The sequence below is a fragment of the Chironomus tepperi genome, unplaced genomic scaffold, assembly GCF_022539635.2.
Source record: "Chironomus tepperi strain 1889 unplaced genomic scaffold, CSIRO-AGI_Ctep_v1 contig_425, whole genome shotgun sequence".
In the NCBI taxonomy this organism is placed as follows: domain Eukaryota; kingdom Metazoa; phylum Arthropoda; class Insecta; order Diptera; family Chironomidae; genus Chironomus; species Chironomus tepperi.
The window spans coordinates 606,857-626,999 of NW_027226547.1; the positions used below are offsets into that span (position 1 = coordinate 606,857).

General features: G+C 30.4%; 2 protein-coding genes across 2 annotated transcripts; one reads left to right on the forward strand and one right to left on the reverse strand.

Moving 5' to 3' along the window:
- Positions 1-915: 915 nt before the first annotated feature.
- LOC139097585 (trace amine-associated receptor 1) lies at positions 916-19,588 on the reverse strand. The gene is made up of 10 exons (XM_070649471.1): positions 18,884-19,588; positions 18,701-18,817; positions 11,561-11,782; positions 11,364-11,489; positions 11,119-11,235; positions 8,237-8,309; positions 7,933-8,156; positions 4,098-4,226; positions 2,243-2,368; positions 916-2,180 (listed from the first exon to the last, which is right to left on the reverse strand). Exons 3-10 carry the CDS (start codon positions 11,771-11,773, stop codon positions 1,722-1,724), a joined length of 1,467 nt encoding a protein of 488 aa, XP_070505572.1. The 5' UTR covers positions 11,774-11,782; positions 18,701-18,817; positions 18,884-19,588; the 3' UTR covers positions 916-1,721.
- On the forward strand, positions 5,536-7,377 carry LOC139097584 (apyrase-like). Its single transcript, XM_070649469.1, has 4 exons — positions 5,536-5,866; positions 5,941-5,977; positions 6,046-6,752; positions 6,814-7,377. The coding sequence occupies exons 1-4, from the start codon at positions 5,546-5,548 to the stop codon at positions 7,336-7,338; spliced, it is 1,590 nt and encodes a 529-aa protein (XP_070505570.1). The 5' UTR covers positions 5,536-5,545; the 3' UTR covers positions 7,339-7,377.
- Positions 19,589-20,143: the final 555 nt, after the last annotated feature.

Sequence of the window (20,143 nt, forward strand, 5' to 3'; positions counted from 1 at the left end):
GCTGCAAAGGAGTTTGTTTAATTGAAAATGACAAACAAAAGCCAGACCTTCATACATTCAATAAATTCTTCCTTCCTTGCATTTTTTCACAGTGAAATTTTCAACGATATATTCTCCCTAGGACATTGAATAAGGGAGCAGCACAGTCATTCTATACGATTCAATTAAAATCATAAAAGTACTATCATAAATTTAATTAACGCTTAAAATGTTATTTATATTGAATAGCGTAAGAAGAAGTACTGCTTGATATTAAAAATCAAGTGACAAGTAATGAGGGAAATAAGAACAAAGAGAAAATGTTCTGCAAATATCCTTTAATTAGAAAATTTTTAGATAAAAAATTCATTTTTGATAAGACAATCATCGGAAATGATTGAAATTAATGTTTTTAGCGCAATTTTTGGATAAAGGCAGCTTAATTAAACACTTTGTTGGTCGTTATTGACACATCACACAATCTTAAATCTTGTAATCATTCCTAAATTCGATAAATAATGATTTTAATTTCATTTGTAAACATACCTGAAGTTGGCTGTAAATGAAAAATTTTACTTGAATTTTACCAAAAAATTTCAAATTTATTAAAACCGTTAGAAAATTAAAATTGTCTAAAACCATTTATTAATCATTTTCAAATCGCTGGCACATAATGCGCTGCATCTTATCGATAAAGTCAAGTGCTTTTGTAATTTTTTTTATCTTTATTGTTATAAAGTAATTAATTAACTTATCTCAAAGCTTTAATAAAAACTCATCCGTAAAGTTGGCAATAAAAGATGTCATTAAGTTCCTGAAACGAATCATTTGAGCTATTGAAAATGGGTTTACTGAAAAAACTAAAGCATCTAGTTAACATCAGCGAGATTTTTCATTTTATTCTCAAAAGTTTCCATTACAACCATTACATTTTTTGTTCCTTTAATCATCTTTCTTTCATTAAGTAATATCTACATTATGATTCTATCTTTAAAACGGACTTAGTAATTAAAAATTGTTTGTTATATTTTTTTACCATTTCTTATGTTTTATGTAAAAACTCATACATTTAATGATTGCACGACTAAGACACCCGAGCGACTCAAATGGAGAAGGCTCTGCCAAGGAGTTTTAAAGGCTACTTTAAACCTCTTTTATTAACACCAAATGTAAACCGTCTATTTTTAGCAGTCTTATAGACGCCAAACTGAAGAAGCTTTCATTTTGTAATAATAAGAGGTTTAGCAGAGTTTTAAGAAATCCGTGGCGGAGCATTCTACATTTGTGTCGCTCGGCATATGATTAATATCCATAATAAACTCGTAGAGTAATTACAAACTTCATCTCAGGTGTTCAAAGGATAACTGAATATAGTTAAGTGCTTGTAGTCTTAAAATTCAAATAAATGTCCAAGTATTGACTAGGAAGTATGGAAGAGCTATAAATTAATTAAAACTAAAGGTCCACTCTTTGAATTATGTATGAGTTTCACTGAAAACTATGGTTAACATTTCCATTTGATAATTTTGTTTAATAACCCGATAAATATTTATGGTGTTTTCAGGTATGATGATTAACATTTACAGAATATACAGTACTGTAGTTGCGAGTGTTCATAACGATATCATATTGCACAAAAACATCGTTTTAATGAAACAATAATGCGACGATGAAAAGACTTTGAAATAATTTTCCTTCTTCTTTTCAATATCCAAAAACAACCTATAAATTTTAGTACTATACTAAATGTCCTCAATTCGATTAAATGCACCAAAAAACGCTTTATTTTTGGCACAGTTGATATCGTGTAAATCGTGCTCACATAATCGTGGCTCCGAATTTGAATAGTACAAGTTTGTGTCGCTCCTATTTAAATTAATATCACTAAATGCAGTACTGTTACCAAAATGATGATATTTTCCATTGCTACTTCTACTATTATTATGTGCTTGTGTCTGATGATTATGTTGGTAATGATTTTGATGCTGCAATGCATGTAGACTATTTGAACTAAACGTTCGCTCGAGAATTTCACCCCAATATTTTTCAGATAGACCATCGAAATCAGTATTGCCACTGATTGAAGGTGCACACATTTTTGGCAGTGGTGGTAGTGGTATGTCGTGATCACATTCCATACTGCTCATTGTGCAACTATGATGCTTACTATCTTCCATTTTGCTTCTCCTACGCCGAAAGCACTAGACATAATGGAATTAAATTAATTAATTTAAAATATTTTTGTTGTTAAATGTTTACTTACAGTTGATGATATCATGTCATGTGAAATGCTTCGAAAATGTGCGTTTAATAACCAGTACAGGAATGGATTCCAAAACCCATTACTGATTGCAAACCATGTAACAATGAACTCCATAATCGGCGGAACCTGAAATATATACAATTTTTTTACCGTTAAAATTAAGAAAATGGTAGGAAGCATGTCACAAACAATTAAATGCTTATTCCAGCTTATTCAATGACCGAGCAATATAAAGTAGGTTAAGGCTGTCACAAATAGAGAGGGAGTCTGCAAGATGCTTTTTCATTAGGTATAATTTCTATGTGACTGACTTTGCTGTCATTGGGTCGCTCGGGTATTGAATTATCAGAAAGTGTAGTAATTTCCCTCCCAAGCGGACATACAGGCAAGTTCCAGACTGTACTGACTCATGACCTAGGCCAGATTTGATGAAATCCAGTCTCAGTCCAGAGTAAAGTAGTTCTGGAGCCAGATAGAACCTTCCGAATAGAAAATCGCTAGTTCTGTCTACTCGGGCTTGTCTACCTATCTTTAAAATGAAACATATATGCTAACTTATTTTTAAATGAAAATATTTAAGGATACCAGTCCACTATGCTTATATTTCTTCTGTAGACAAGAAACAATAGAGATTTATATTGTGACTTGTAATAATGAAATCGAAATAAGCAACTACAAAAGACGGGAAAAAGCGAAGAATGAAAAAAAGAGAAATATAGTTTTTTAGAAAAAAGGAATAATTAATTGATATGTCTGCACAGTAATTGCACATTTTTCCGGACTTTTTTTCTTCTTGTTCATTCTTACAATGCTCACTTTTATGTTGGCCAAGATTTTTTTTGTCATTATTCACATTTATTTTATTTTAAAACTGAATAGACTAGGCATGAAGATATATCGAACGGGATGGTTAAAATGAACAAAATAATAACAGCATAAATGTCTATAAAATATGTTTGCCATTTTTATTTCCGTGTTTTAAATCTCTCTCTCGATTCTGAATTCTAACTTTGGTATCTGAACTCAAGAGCTAGTTGCTATAAAATATTGTCAAAAAATTAAGCCCGAAATAGATTACTTGATTACTTTTTAAAGCTCCTGAGGCTTTTTACCTATTAATTTTCATAATTAAAATTCAGGCTTTAATAACGAATTTAAGTTGTTTCTGTTTTGCATGTTGCCGATTGTTCAGAAGAGCTTATACAATTGAGCTCCTGTAAATTTTAATATTTCCACTATCCAAAGCATGAATCCTCTACAATTAATTGAACACTGTATTGAGTATGGTTTGTGTATCGATGAAATTTATTTAGTTTTATACAGCCTTTCCACATTTCTATACAATCGTTGAAAATCCGATGATTAGGAAACATGCTTTCAGGTATTTTAATTGTTCAGCGTATTTTATTGGTTTTATATATTTAGCACAGCATTGATATCATTAAATTTTTATCCTTCTCAATTTGAACATAATGTAGAACTGGTAAGATTTAAATTAAATTCATTTCCATAGTAAGCCTCAATGCATAATGTGAAAAAGTACACATAATAATTGCTTCTGTAGTTTGCTCCATTATTTTATAATCAGCAAACAAAAAAAATAATAGAGTAGCTATCTAAACTTTTTTTATGCATATTCCACCTCTGCCTATCTCGCATCTGTCTGCTGATGAAATTTAAATTACGAATTACGACCAAAACAAAAATGATTGCCTCGCTATAGAGAAAAGGACACTGATTGCTATTGTTCATTTTATCTCTTAAACTATACTTTTTTTTCTGTGTCTGTGACTGTAGCACAGTATGTTTGTAGACACTAGCTGTGTGGTTTTGAATTAGTAAAGATAATAATTACCTTACTACCCGTGCATGCTGCAACGACCTCTTGAATCGTATATGGCGTGACTATAACGATGAATCCTAATGAAATTGCGGCCATTGTCCTCGATGTTGATCCCCTTAAGACTCGTTCATGTTCAACCATCTGACAAAATGTAAAATAAAGAAAAACGGAGAAATGACAACAAGCATCAGAAAAAAGAGCTATGAATTTAAATTTGAGTATTAAACACATTGTCATCTCTAAATCTTGAACACATAAAAAGTTTTGCACATTCTGAAAGTTGATTATGAGGTAATGAAAATCATTTTCTGACGTTTTGCAAACAACATTGACTTAAATGGAAGCCATGAACGTTGTTATGTAGTAAAGCTTTTTGCTTTTATAGCATTTCAATTGATGCCATTTCAGGATTACTGTTATTTAATCCTATTTAATTCCAAAAGTTTGTAAAACACGAACGAAAATTCGCATAATCATTAACTGTGGATCTTTAAATGATTTCGCTGTTAAACTAGGAATTAAGTAGGCAATTTCAACATGAGAGATTATAAACAGTTGTTTTTGTTTATATTCATCACTGATTGCTCAAATTTATAACCTCAATTCACATTGCTTTATTTGTTAGAAGCATGATATGCTTATAATATTTGGAGAAATAAAGACAAAAAGCTAAAGAAAATGAAAATGAATAAGAATCTTGTGCATACACAAGCTGTCAACATAATCCAAAAGAGCTGAGAAGAAGATAAAGAAAGGGATGGGAAAAGAGCATAAGACCACTTGAGATTAAAAGATTGGATGTCTTAAAACTTCTCATCAGTATAGTCAACAGCTGATTTTGCTGACAAACTAGTATTAGCAAAGCAGTTTTGTTAATGTTGTCTGATACAACAGACATGGCAGATGCATTAAATCAATTTTTCGCTTAGGTATCACATAGTAAACAGTTTAGAGATTTATTTATCCAAGGAAAAAAGAAATCTATGTTTTAGACATTGGAAGATATGTCCCTTGAGTCCGAAGTTAGATACAATTGGGTGATCATGTCTGAGACCAAATCTATATTAGTTTTATATCACAAGCATGTAATGCGTACAGAGATTATCATATTTAACTTAGGTCAGAATTTGTGTAGCATCAATGAATGTAACGGTCAAATGAAATTCATACTAGCTTTAATCTGTTTATTTGACAAAACAAGGAAATTGTACTTGAACTGCACTATATCAGCTGCAAACAATAATATTAACGAGATAATTTGATGATATATATTTTTCAATAAAATACTGTCACGGCCGTCACAACAAAATACAAATGAATCATATTGTACTCAACACACATTTAGATTCAAAAGTAAATATTGATAAGGTCTATCTGTAGATGTATTTTTAAAACAAATAAACTAATGCTTATTAAGAGAGAAGAGAAATATTTTTAGTAAGCAGTTAAACGTCGTAAAGATGAGATCGATTTTAGCAGTGCTTTTTTTCTTCATAAAGTGCATATCATCAGAGGATTTATTTCCTCTAACAATTATCCATTTAAATGATATGCATGCACGATTTGAAGAGACAAATATATTTGCCAATACTTGCAAGGATCATGATCAATGTATTGGAGGATATGCAAGAGTCGTAACAAAAGTAAAAGAAATAAGAGCAACTAGTCCAAATCCAATTTACATGAATGTTGCAGACAACTTTCAAGGAACTTATTGGTATAATTTATTTAGATGGAATGCAACACAACACTTTTTGAATTTGGAACCAGCTGATGTAATGGTAAGACGCATTAAAAAAACGTATGAATTTTCAAAAAATAATTGTTATCTTATCTTATTGACTGTTGGATTTAGACAATGGGCAATCACGAATTCGATCACGGAATTGAAGGTAGGATTTAATTTGTAGTGATTTGTAATCAAAGTTAATGAATGTCATATTATGTATTATGTTCTTAGGTCTCGTGCCATTCCTTGAAAGAATTAATATTCCTATTGTAAGCTGTAATATTGATGCCACAGAAGAACCAGAATTTGCGTCGTACTTTAACAATTCAATTATTATCGAAAGAGGTGGAAGAAAAATTGGAATTGTTGGAGTTACAACGACTTTTCCATCGGACTGGGGAAAAGCTAAAGTTTTAGATGAAGTCGAATATGTCCGCAAAGAAGTTGACAAGTTGACCGAAGAAGGCATAAAAATTATCATTGTATTGTCACACTCTGGGATAGAAACCGACTTAGAAATTGCAAAGCATGGTGGACCTATAGATCTAATCGTTGGTGGACACTCACATTCATTTTTATACTCAGGAACTCCTGTTGGTCCTGATGAACCAATTGGAGAATATCCAACAATCGAAAAACAAGAGAATGGCAGAGAAGTTTTGATCGTTCAGGCGTCAGCATACAATAAATATCTTGGAAATATTACAGTATTTTTCGATGAGGATGGAGAAATTAAGAAACATGAAGGTGCACCAATATTTTTGTCACATAATATAACTCAAGATCCATTTATTTTGGAGGAATTAAAACCATGGAAAGCCATAGTTGATCCTATTCAAAGGAGAATTGTTGGATATATAAAGCATGAATATGATAACTATTGCTATAAACGTGAATGTGGAATGGGAAATTTAGTAACAGATTCTATGGCATATGCTGTGAGTTTTCTTCTTCTTAAAAAATAAAATTAATTTTTTAATAAACTTTTTTTAAATTTAGTTCTTGAATAATCGATCCGATGGTGAGTGGACAGGTGCTTCAATTTCGTTGCAAGGACCAGGAGGCATGAGGGCTGGATTATCACCAGGAATTATTATAATGGCAGATTTATTCACAACAACACCATTTGAGAATAAAGTTCTCTCTGTAGAACTTCCAGGATACGCAATAAGAGAAGCTCTAGAATTTTCTGTTTCCCAGACTGATAATCTTCATGTTTTGCAAGTATCTGGGATCAAGGTTGTATATGACCTCAGTAAAGAACCTTACAACAGAATAGTTGATCTCAAAGTGTTATGTCAAAAATGTGATATACCTCGGTATGAAGACATAGTAGATCAAACATATTATAGAGTTGCTCTCGGTGACTATTTAGCTTTCGGGGGAGATAACTTTACTATGATTCCAAAATATGCTCGAAATCACATAGAAGGACCTTTAGATATCGATGCACTCACAACTTATGTCGAAAATAATTCACCAATTAATTTACCAGGATTATTGAGGCGCATTCAATTTGTTTGAACAAATTTTTAAATAAAGTAAATGACCAAAGTACTTAAACTTTACTGCTTTTTTGATTGCAAAATAACCCCGAACAATGTTTCATGTGATTATTCACAAGCCTCAAATTTGCATAAAAGTAATTTCATCATTGCTATTATCTTCATTACATTTCAGCAGATTTTTTGCATCAGACAGTACTGGTAAAAATGAATGAGATCATGCTGAATATGCGAAAAAAATAAATCCATCAACTTAGAATGACATGACTCGAAAAGTTGTCATAGAAAATGCTCTAATCATCATGATATGAAGTACCGACAACAATAACAACATGATATCCTGATTCAATTACAGAAAATATGCACACAAAAGTATGCTTCATTCAAGTACGCGTCTTGATGAAAAAAAAGAAATTATAATGAACAAGTGATTAATTTGCATTTAAACTATGCATTATTAAATTTTATATAATCATATTATCATACTTCTGGATGTGATTTGAGGTAATTAAAGTGTAGTGAAATTGCAATAAAATGAACAATTAAATTATAAAATCTGTGCATACTAATTGAATTCAAAAAGTTTTTGTGCAGCAAAGACAGAGTTTCTTACCTTTTCAGCAACAGCAACGGGAGCAACAAATGCTGAAGTGGATGAAGAAGCTGATGGTGCTGTAACTAGACGAAAACGATTTGCATGGAAGCTTGAACCATAACAGTACATTAAAACCATCGTTGTAGGAAAGTAAAATGCGCACGTTGCTAAAATTCGATAAGAGGGTTTATTGTAAAATGGTTCACAGCCAAGTAAACCAATTGAGTTGAAAAAGTACTGTCCTGTAATAAGACAAAGGATTAATTAAAACAGAATCGAAATGAAATGACCAGAATATTAAAAGAATTTAATAGAAACTTGCCTCTAGGTAAAACGAGAGTTCCAAAAAACGATAGACATCCAATCCATGTTATACTAAGAATAGCTACACAACCCTTTAATAAAACAGAACAAAAATATTGAAAAAATGAATAAAATTAAATTTTGCAAATCTATTCCCGAGCGACACAATTAAAAAAAATCCTCCATAAAGCTTTTTTGGCTAGTGCTCCTTTATTATCAACAAATTGAAGCAGTCTAAATTAGGCAGCCGTATATATGCAACACGGAGTGGTGAAGCACATCATTTATGTCACTCGGGATTGAGCTCACTAAAGATTTAGCATAAAATTTTCACTCAAATTACTACTCAATGGAATGAATTTTAATGCTTTAATCTCGCGTAAAATTGCTACGCAAATTGTGCTGGATAAAACGTTTAGAACAGTAAGGCAGATACTTATGAATACATAAAAAAATAAACTTTAAAGCAGAAACTCGTGTAAACTTTAAAGGACTTTGAGGATATAATTTGATGCACGTGCATACACTCGTAACGAAGCTTAAAGCTTATTGTTGGATTTTATTGTAACATATGTGATTTATTTAAGTGTTCCGCGGCACACAGGTTGTCCACCACTGTTTCAATCTATAGAAACTATTTGAAAATTTTTTTGATGACCTTCAATACTTGAAACTTTACATCGACTGCAGACTACAAATCAATGAATACATTTCATCTTTATTTTCTTTTAATCTCTCACTATCTTTGATCGTAAGTGCTTTTTGATGCTTTCGAGAAGTACCATAGATATTTTTAAGCAGAAAATACTCAACCGTTTATAAGATAAGAGTTCAATAGTCTAAAAAGTCTCTTAACCCATATGAGTGTTACAGCTTTATTTTTATCCATTGGTCGTTTTGTTAACAAGAGCTTTTAAAAGTGCTTAAAAAAGTTTTTTTTTCTGTTATGCTGTTCCAATAACTTTCAAAAGCATTTTGTTGCAGTTTTATGATTCAATGAAAATGCTATTTTGGAAGTGATGTTTTGATAACAAAAAATATGAAGGTTCTAAAGAACATGCAACATTGCTGATAAAACTTTTCTGAATATTATGCTTTTAAAAGCTTAAAAAATATTTTCACCAAAATTATTTATGTCCAACCATATAAATTTATAGCTTACAGAACAAATTTAAGCGTGCATTGTTTTTTATAAGGATTACATCTGAAATTACATTGACTGAATTTTAGGAACCTTGAATTTACATCCAAAATATTCCTAGCCAAAGTGCATAACTTTCTTGATTTCTAGCCAAAATTGAATATGATTGATTTACAGCATTTCATATCCAATCATCCTTAACAATTCCTACACTATTCCAAGTAAAACATATATTATTTTAAAAGTAGAACTCTTCTAGTGCCAACACATGAAGCTACTAGTCATTACAAATTTCTCATTCTTTTCCTTTTTAATAACAGAAGACATTTCGTACACAAATATTGAATTTTTGTCAACTGTATACTGTATTCATATGATTGAAAATACCCGCTTTTGTTACGATATAATAAAGTTTTGTTGTAAAAAATTTAGAGCCAATGAGACTCCTCTATAATATAGTGCTGTCCAAATATTGTACTATGGCACACTTTAGTACCAAACCGCACACGACATGTGATACGCGACCTTTCCGAACTTCATACTAATGTGCCGCGGTACACAGTTTGGAAAACGCTTCTCCAGACTTTTGTGTCATGGCCCACCTTGGTGGTAAGCCACGTCAAAACCCACAAATGACAGTTCATGAAAAATTCAACAGCATACTAATGTGCCGCGACACACAGTTTGTCCAACACTCCTATAAATATCAATACAGTATGTTTGTTGAATGGAATGTACATACATAGTTGGATGAAAGAAGGAAATAAAATAAAATGTGCAGAGAAAGAATTGAAAAAATTATATTTGTACTCATTGCAATTCACTATGCTGCCGCAATTCTACAATTTTTCGTGCTTCATATTATTTTCAAAAATTGAAATTTCTTGTTCAAGAACTTTCTGTTAAAGTTTCCCTAGATGTTATTGTATGAATAATTTTCCACAGTATTTTATAAGTTGAAAGATATGACACTACAGAGAACTTTACTCTATAAATTTCAAATCCTTAAAATTGTATAATCTACACATTCCACTACATTCTTTAATTTGCAAAACTGTTTTGCATAAAAGTCATTCAAATGAGAAAAATTACTAGACCTATGCTGTATGCATACTATTTACTCGTAAACTGAATCCATTTTCATATAAGTGTTACTCGGAAATGTCATTTGAAGTCGAAAGCAAAAGGCTCAACAAAACATAGCTTATCTTAGTAGTAAATATGAATATGAGACGGGAAATTCTAGACCCATAGACTGATTCATGACAATAGAATAGTTGAAATACATTTTCTCGTCATTGTCATTCATAATCTTATGAGATTCACATGCCATCTTATTGAATAAGCAATTTTCATCCATAAAAATTCAAATATTATTTAGTTCTATATTGCAAAATTATTTCTATACGATTTATTATTGTTGTGAATGAAAGTTTTATGTTCTTCGAACTTTTTCTCTTTATGTTAAGCCTTGAATCATGGGAAAATGAAAATTTTTTATTGCAAGTATTGCCTTCTGTCACTTAACGGCTTTATCCTTGACTCACAAATTGTCAAACAAAAAGTATTAAATATCGTCATACGTCAACAATGAGTAGAAGCACGTGTAAGTTGTAATAAAAATAATGTCATGTATGTAAATTCTTTCTCATCTGACTATACAAATGTTAATAAATTCGGAACATTTTACTGCCAAGCTTTAAAAAAAAGTTTCAATCTCTTGTTTGCTCATTTTCTCCTTCATATAAAAAAAGACTTACTTTTTTGCTTGAATGTTGATGATATTTATGAGGATACAATGCGCACGTATAACGATCCACAGCCATACAAACAAGTATGACAGCACTTTGTTGCGTTAATGCTCCGCGCAATAGTGCCTGTAACAGGAAAGAGCAATCATATGGGAGAAAATTGTCGCGAGTGTAATAATCATTAATTTCAAAAAAGTGTGTAGATTTGCATCTGCATATGGCATTTGACATAAATTTGTATAACAACAACTTACCTGAATCTGGCAAAAGATCTCACCATAAGGCCAACAATGTAACAAGGCAGGTAGAGTACCGAAAGGTGTAATTAAAAGACCTATTGCTAAATCGTTTAACGCTAATGATGTTATCAAATACCTTGGCTGTAAAGCATTTAAAATTGGGGAAAATGATAAAATTGTATGATATTTAATCTAAGCACGACGATATTTACTTGTGGATGTATAAATGATGAATATCGCCGACAATTTATAACAATTATGAGCACAAGATTCGCTCCTACGATCGCTAATGTTAACGTCATGATAAAAAATGCCTGTATTACGTCTGAAGCACCAGTTTGTTGAAAGAGTGATGTATTTACACGATTTGAGCAGCTTTCATTACGAAGTGATGGTGCTGTTAGAATTGTGGCTTTTAGATCCATTACATTTCTCTATTAATTTTCATTTAATCGTTTCCAAAATTCATTGTCATTTATAGCAAGTAGGTATTAATGTGGAAAAAGTATACAAGATTGATCATATTTTTTACTGTCCATATTTAATGTTATCATAATGTAGGAAAAATCCAATATGTATATCAATAAGAATTTATATCAATAAGTATTTATTGGTAAAAATCGGTGAAAATTTAAGTGCAATATCTATAAAAATATCATAAATATAATCATAAATTTCAGACCATTTAATAATTGTTGTGTTTAAAATAAATTTAATGTTGTGAAATAAACATGTGTTCATGGAAATTATTAAGTATCTAGGGACAATAACATTGGATGCAAATAGATATTTTCAAAAAAAGGGATATGACCATAACCGTCCATGAAATTGGTTGACAACAAATTCTGTGCAGAGTTCTAATGGTTTTCGGCCCGAGCGACACTAAAGAAGATGGCTCTGTCACGGAGTATTTAAAGCACCGTTAAAGCTCTATTTTTAGTACTAAACACCAAATGAAAGCCAACTCCGTTTGACACATTAAAAGGACCTTCAATAGATGTTAATAAAAGAGCTTCAGCAGAGCTTTAAATGTTTCATTTTGTAATCTTCTTCATTTGTGTCGCTCGAACGAGATTTGTCGAGACCGAGACTTCAAAGACTTCCCTTGTAATATCGATCTCAAAAATTCGTCAAAACCAAGTCTTTGGGAATTCATAAAATTATTACAAGCAATTTTAAAGTCATTTTAGGTCTCTTTCCTGACAACCGATTACCTTATCGTTAGTCATATTACGTCCCCTAGACATTATCCCCTTTTATTTCATTCATTAAACAAATTTAAAAGCCAATAAATAGTTGAAATTAATGAACCAGAATTATCGCAAAAGTTTAAATCTATAAAACCACAACAAGTTTAAATGATTATTCCAATGTTCAAACAAATGTTTATTAAGTTTGGATTATTATTGTTATTGAAATTTATTGAAAACTAAAACAAAAATGTTTCAAATAAAAAATTTTATAAATTATTCATGATATAAAGACCATCCATCAAAATGACCCTACTGTTCATTGTTCTTTGTATCCTTTTATGGAAATATTAAAAATTCCCGTCTAATAAAAAACATATCTAAAAGAAATTATGTATTTAAGTTGAGTCAAGTAGGTCATCAATCAATCAATTTAGTTATTATCTTGTTTCACATATAAAGTCAGTGATAGAAGGAACGTGAGATGACTGTCAAAATGTAAAAAAAAAAGCTTTCAGCATCGGAAGATTAAGGAAGGAACAAAATTTCCCCACAAAAAAAAATTAAATGTTTCACATGATTGAACAATCTCTGCTAGCTATAAGCTATAACAAAAAAGTTATTTAATCAACGGCAACAAAGTGAAATTGAATTTTAGATATCAATAAACAACATAGTCATCCTGAAATGATTTCTCAACTCTGCCAAAAAAGGCACTGATCTCAAATATTGACAAATACATAAAATCCTCTCATCAACATCAATAATGATTTTGAATGAAAATCTCTTCATGTCAATTTCAATTTTTTATTCTCTTCTCGCATTTATTCATTGTTGCTGTGCATTTGCAATGGATAGATGAAAAGTGATGAAGAGTAAATATCAAATCTTTTATTGCAACAAGTGAAGTTTTGTATTTTCGTGATATTCTTGGTAAATGATACATCATTTTGCTTTTTTCCCTCCCATTCCCGTCTAATGATACTTTGATGGAATCATATTAACGAAGATAAAAGCTGAAAATAAATCAATAAGAAGAAACTTTTGATGAAGACATCAAGGATGGGAAAAATAATTTATTGATTTTTGATGTCAATAATTAGGTATAAAAAATTTTTTTGAGTCAAGGATAAGTGAAAGTAAGTTATTCACCCGAGCATGTATCAAAGTGAAAATTAATCAATTTTATGTCTAATAGAATTAATTAATTGAGATTCTAGTTACGAAAATGTATTAATATTACACATGCTTTGTACACAAATTGCCCTTTTCTCAATGAAAAGATAACGAGACAGCATTTATATCATTTCCTAGAATATATAGATGTTCACCGACTTACAAACATATACGAGAATCACATCACGTCCATATTAATGCAAAGAGAAAATAATATTCACATAATATGTAAGAAACTTTGATCAAATCACAGTAAAGTAATTAAATGAACAGTTTCAGACGGCTCAACATACTCATCACATTTAAAGTTTATTGCATGAAGAGAAAATGAAAACTGATGACAAATAGAATTAAGAGAAAAAGTTGTTGAATTTAATTAATGTGAAAAGGAATAGTGAAACAATAAACTTTAGTGTGGATAATGAAAGACAAAGAGTAATTTGGTCGTTCTATGTTGTGCTTTTAAATGTTAGAACCAAAATGATCACACATCTTTTTTATTGTTATCCCGAGCGACACAAATTGTAGAAGACTCTACCACGGAGCTTCAAAGGCTGGTTTATTATCCAAATTGCTGTCTTATTGCATACCCATGTAGTCAATTTTCATTTACCAAGAGCTTTAGCGGAGTATTGAAGCTCCGAGTCGGAGTCTTCTCCATTTGTATCATTCGGGTATCAAATTTGTCAAAGAAATAAAGGAATTTTATTTGTTAACATTAAATTAGGATAAGAAGTTGATGTTTTCATCAATTCTATTCACAAATAAAGTCTAAAAAGACATAAACTTTACTACCTCCCGAAAATATTAATGAAATGTCACACAGATCCTGTTTTTTCATTGTATTAAATTCTATGAGAAATCTCTTCTAAATTCACCCTAATATTTTTGTGATGAATTTTAATTATTTTTTCTGCTCTTTTCTAAGTATTTTTGCTCAAAAACTGTTTATGTGCAACTTTTGGATATTCAGTTAGCGGCAGGGATTCATTTCAATTATGGCCCTATCCTCAAATAAACAAACTTTTAAATATGAAAAACTTACAATAATTTTAAATTTAAATTTTTTTTATATTTTGATTTCCTGATATGACACAGTGTTATGTTATTTTATAAGCCAAAAGACCTGAGCAACTCAATCTAGCCGCTATAGCGCCAATAAGTTCCATGGTCTTATATTGGGAATAAGACTTTAAGAATGCCCTGATAGCAACTTAAAGGGAGATTAAATCTTAAATGTTTATGACACAAATTTTGCAACCTATATCCATAATTCATTTTAAACATTCTTAGTAGCCTTGAAATGAATTTGCACATCCTGTCTTGTATAATGTTGAAAAATAAATTCGCTTTTAGACTAAAAATTTGATTCACATTTTTGTTCTTAAAGTCATGATTTATGATACTAAATTCAAATTAATCTTACTCAGCATGAGACAATAAGAGAAACAGTCACCTATGAGGGTGTACATATTTCACATCTTTAACAATATAATTTATTTCTGTTCTCGTATTTAGTGGTCTCACCATACTTTCCGTGAGACACCAAAAGATATCTTATTAAATTAACCTCATAAACACTGTGAAATGTTGTGATTACAGCTTCATATCAAGTATAATTTTACTTCTTAATTCAATGAATAAGTTTCTGTAACATGGCAATGAATAGCTATGTCAAACAACAGTACGATACTGACACTCTCAAATTAATATACAGACGCGTTATGAAACGATGCTGTAAATTATCTTAAGTAATAAAGGAGTTCCTTTCAATGTTGTCGATATGAGCTTGTTACCCTCCAGACAGTTTTATTACACATCATTAACCCGAGCTAAACAATGTAGCGAACTGTATTTTTATCGTAAAAATAACCGTCATTGTTTCGTCATGATTTTGTAGGGGTAACTTTGCATCCTACCGTTAATAGGGCACCGCAGCGAATCTCTAGCAGACACAGAATGCTGTTCGGGCATGTATCCGTAAGGGTGGTTTTAAAATGTGACATAATGAAAAGGTTGAATTGTCGTTTATTTCTCTTATTATTTTCTATGACAGACACTCAAGATTGGTAGACTTTGGAATGGTTTTTAACACTTTAGGGTGGTATCACACAGTGCCAGATTCCTTTTACCCCTAAAAAATGGTCAATATAAGTGTTCGTTTGCTAGAAAGTAAATTAAATTATGACAGCGGCCAGGAAAATGCTTGGGAAGAGAATTGACATTTTCTTTCTATATCTACTTAAGATTCTCGAGTATAAATAGCCCAAACAATTCAATATTTAAGCACAACATTCTCTGAAAATTCTAGCTGCCCCACTGAATTAAAGAATTTCATTAAAGCATTTTATTCGAATTAGACATCTTCATTAATTAAAAAAGAACTTCCCATAAATGTTCCTTATTTCAACTTAGCGAATAAATAAAATAAGATTTCAGAGTTAAATCCTTGTTATTGTTTTGATCCTTTATGATATAGTATGTAATGAAACATTTATTATATGTTGTACATATATCGTGCGTTGTCTCATATATTTTATTTCCATCAAAAAGCTGTAGGCGACACAATGCTAAGCTACCCTTTCTCCGAAAATGAAATAATACTTAATATGTTTTAGAAATATTTCAGTAAATTTTGGAACAAGTTTCAATCATCATTCAGAGGAACTGAATTCTGTGAGAACATTCCTTTAGTAATAATGTCAGCATAACTCTTAATTCAAAATATGCTTCTACTTTCTCAGTATTTCACTATGCACAAAACTATTTTTCCCTTTTTTCTTCACTATCATTTCCAATAAATTAAACTCGCTTTATCTTAACATAAGAAAACATGACATCTACATGAATCTTTAAAGTATTAAGAGAACAAGCCTTTTACAATTGTGTCTGTAGTTACATATCTAAAATGAAAATTTGCTTCACTAAGCACAGTTGGAAATGTGGCAAGTTATAAGTTTATGTATATCCAATTTTTACAGTGCATTTTGACTAGTCACTCTTTCATAGAAGCTAGCTAATTTTACGATTTTTTGAAACTTGAAACCAAGCGAGTCTGTAGGCAACATTAATCGAACTAAATGGACATATTTTGAGAATATGAGAAAGCACTACTAATAAAAGGAGGAAATGAAACCATCACAAAATGTAGACCCCCATGTAGACTCCTGTGTAGAACTCGTTACCCATCGTAACAAGCAAACGAGCCTAAATCAATAATCAAGTAAATGTTTAAGTCAATACCGAAACTGTTTGGGATTTTTCTTGAGAAGTTAGGCAGATCGTTTACAAACTTAGTAAATATCACATAGAAAACGAGAAAATAAAGCTTCGAAACGAGCATGTCTCATTTGCTAGACAAAAATGCATATTCTGGTCGAAACATTATTATTTCTTTAAAAGGAACAGTAAAATGTTATGGTAATAAAAAAATCAATTTTTATTTCAATTTTTATGAATTTCTCATTCCGATATTGCATGAAAATAGACATACATTGCAAAAAAGGAATAAAAAAAATAATGAAGTATTGAAAATGACATTCATGGCCATTAAGGAACATTAAAAACATCTAAATGTAAAGTCATGAAAACTTATTAAAGCGAAAAATGGAAATAGATAGATAGACAGATAAATGAATTCAGAGAGAGAATCTAATCTCTAAAGAGATGCTATCACGACATGTAGAACATTTAAAAATTGCTTTAAATGTGCACAAAACGAACAGAATGACTTCTTATTTGGATCCAGTCACACAATATTTTTTGAATAAGCTTTCTATCTCGACCATCCTATTCACTTCAATTATTTTTTTTTCCGATTTTTTTATCATATGCATGACTTTGTGTCTTAGTTATATGGTCTGCATTCTTATAAAGAGCCTACATCATGTCATCTGAATTATTTCCGCTTAAAAGAAGTGGAAAACGAAAAAGTTTCGAGAGCGGAAAAAATTAATTAAGTTCTTGTATGTAAACAAAAAATAAATGAAGAAAAATCCAATTTATAGTTCAAAAAATTGTATATTCTGAATGTATGCCTTATCATACCAATATATATATTCTCATAATACTTCTAGTAACAATAAAGATTGTACAATGTTATATAGCACCAAGTATTATTTTCATAACAGCAATCTCAGATGTATATTTTATATAGGCAGATAACAAGACAGATGTTTTAACAGATTGTAGCAATCAAATCAAGTCAAATTTAATGTAAAGGATTTGCAAACAATAAAAATAAATCTGTCGTAATGTATAATGCATAATTTTCAATTTCTAATCCGATCGGCACATATTGGAATGTTGCCATAAGGGTGACGAGGCGGCAGTATATTAAGTACAAAGTTGTGGCGAGAATAACATAACTTGGCGAGTGACAGGTACTTAGCGAAAGAAATTAAATTTTCAAAGTAACAATCCAATTAGCCAGCCATTTGCCACTTAGTTCTAAGCATACTGACGCCTGGTCGTAGAAGTGACAACATTTCAATATGTGCCGATCGGGTGATATTCCCATTTCAATTCCAAATTGAAAATGTCAACACAATGGCAAATTGGAATTTATTGAAATTCAATACAAAAGCAGTTAAACTACAAATTAAAATATATTTGATGACTAGTCTGTTATTCCTTCAAAAGAATCGATATTTTTCTCATTTGTTTCAATAAAAAATCAGTTCAGATTTTCTTGTAACACAAATTTGATGAAGGGACAAAAAAGATACAAATTTTCTCGCCCAAAAGTCATCTTTCTATCAACAAGAATCAAAACAAGACAAGACAAACTTTTCTTCTTTATATTACGAGTCCATTAACTGATAACAAAAAAATTGATTCAAATTAATCAAAAAAATAAATGTTTGGTAAACGAAGTAGAAAAAAAGCTTTTACTTAAAGGAAGTGAAAAGTTTATCGAAATGTAAAAATTGATGAAAAATTGTTTCGTGATGAAAAAGTTTGTCTTGAAGGAACAGTTTTGCTTACCACAGTAAAAACTATATATTGGTCGAAAAACAAGTACTATGTACACTTCATCACTGCTATAGTAAACTTTTTATATACTCTCTTTTTAATTCTTTTATTACTTCTGGCTAAAAACTTCTTTTTAAAAAAAATATTGGATATAAAATTAATAGTTCACATGATTCAATTTCTGTTAGGTATTACATAGCACAAAATTGGTAAAATTTTCACATTCTAATGATTTTGACTTTTGACTTTGTAAAGCTCTTGTTGGTCATTAATTAATTAACCCCGAAAATTGAACCTTTATTCCATTTCATTCCTTTTTTCTTATGTTCGTTTAAATTCTGATGACTCATGTCTGCTGAAAACTTGCTTAATTCATTTTCCATTCAATTTAATCGAGAATATTAAAACCACGATTAAAAATCAGAAAATCCTTTTTTCTTTTCATGTTCTTTATCCTCGCTCAATTCACAGAAAAAAAAAGACATTCCAATAAACTAAAGTGGAATTTTCATACACTTCTCCTTCCTCAATCTTTTTGTACAGTACTGACTTTAAATAGATATATTAGACACAAAAAAGAGGAGCGTAAAAAGTTTATTTATCATTGAATTCATAATACACAGAAAAAAAACACATTTTTGTTCACTGTGATTCTTTTACTGACAAGATAAAACATCTTCTTTCACTTTTATTTTGATAAATAGCCGTCTGTTAGTGATTTATCATCATGGATTTTTTTTATTACACTGAAAATTTTAGCGGTGTCTATTATGCTTTATTTGTTAAAATTTATCACTTGATCTGAATTTTTATTTGAATTTTCAGAATTTTTTTAACTTTTATCAATAAAAAATTATCATTTTTCGCCTTTTTGGTAGCTATTTTGTCAAGAGGATTTAGGATTTAATTGTGATCGAGTCGCGATTTCACCAACGACTGAATGTCTAAATGAAAATCAAACATTCTGAATCTTTGTGAAAAATTCTTTCGAGCTTTTTTTCTCTCTTACAATTATTTAATGTAATTTACTCGCAGCATCCAAGAGAGAAAATCAAACTTTCTCTGAGAGAACATATTAATGCCACGTGCTTGATAGTATTTTAAAAGGAAAAAATGTTTTAGTAGGGGAATTGGTGAGAGTTTATGCTAAAATTATTGTAAATGCTAAAAAATTCTTTCCTTAGTTTAAAGTTCTTCAAACAAAACAATAATTAAATATTCATTCACTTTCCTTATTCATTTTCATATGAAATTAACTCAAAACATAGCAAATAAAAATCTTCTTATTTTCTTTTTTCAACAAATTAATTTAATTAATTTTGCTATGAACTTTAATTAAATTAATTTCGTTGTCAGTTTTTCACAAGTTTTTCAACTCTTTAAAAACTTTACAAAATTTGTTTGAGACGACGGTCCCGAACAGCAGGAGTATACTTAGAATTATGAAAGTACCAG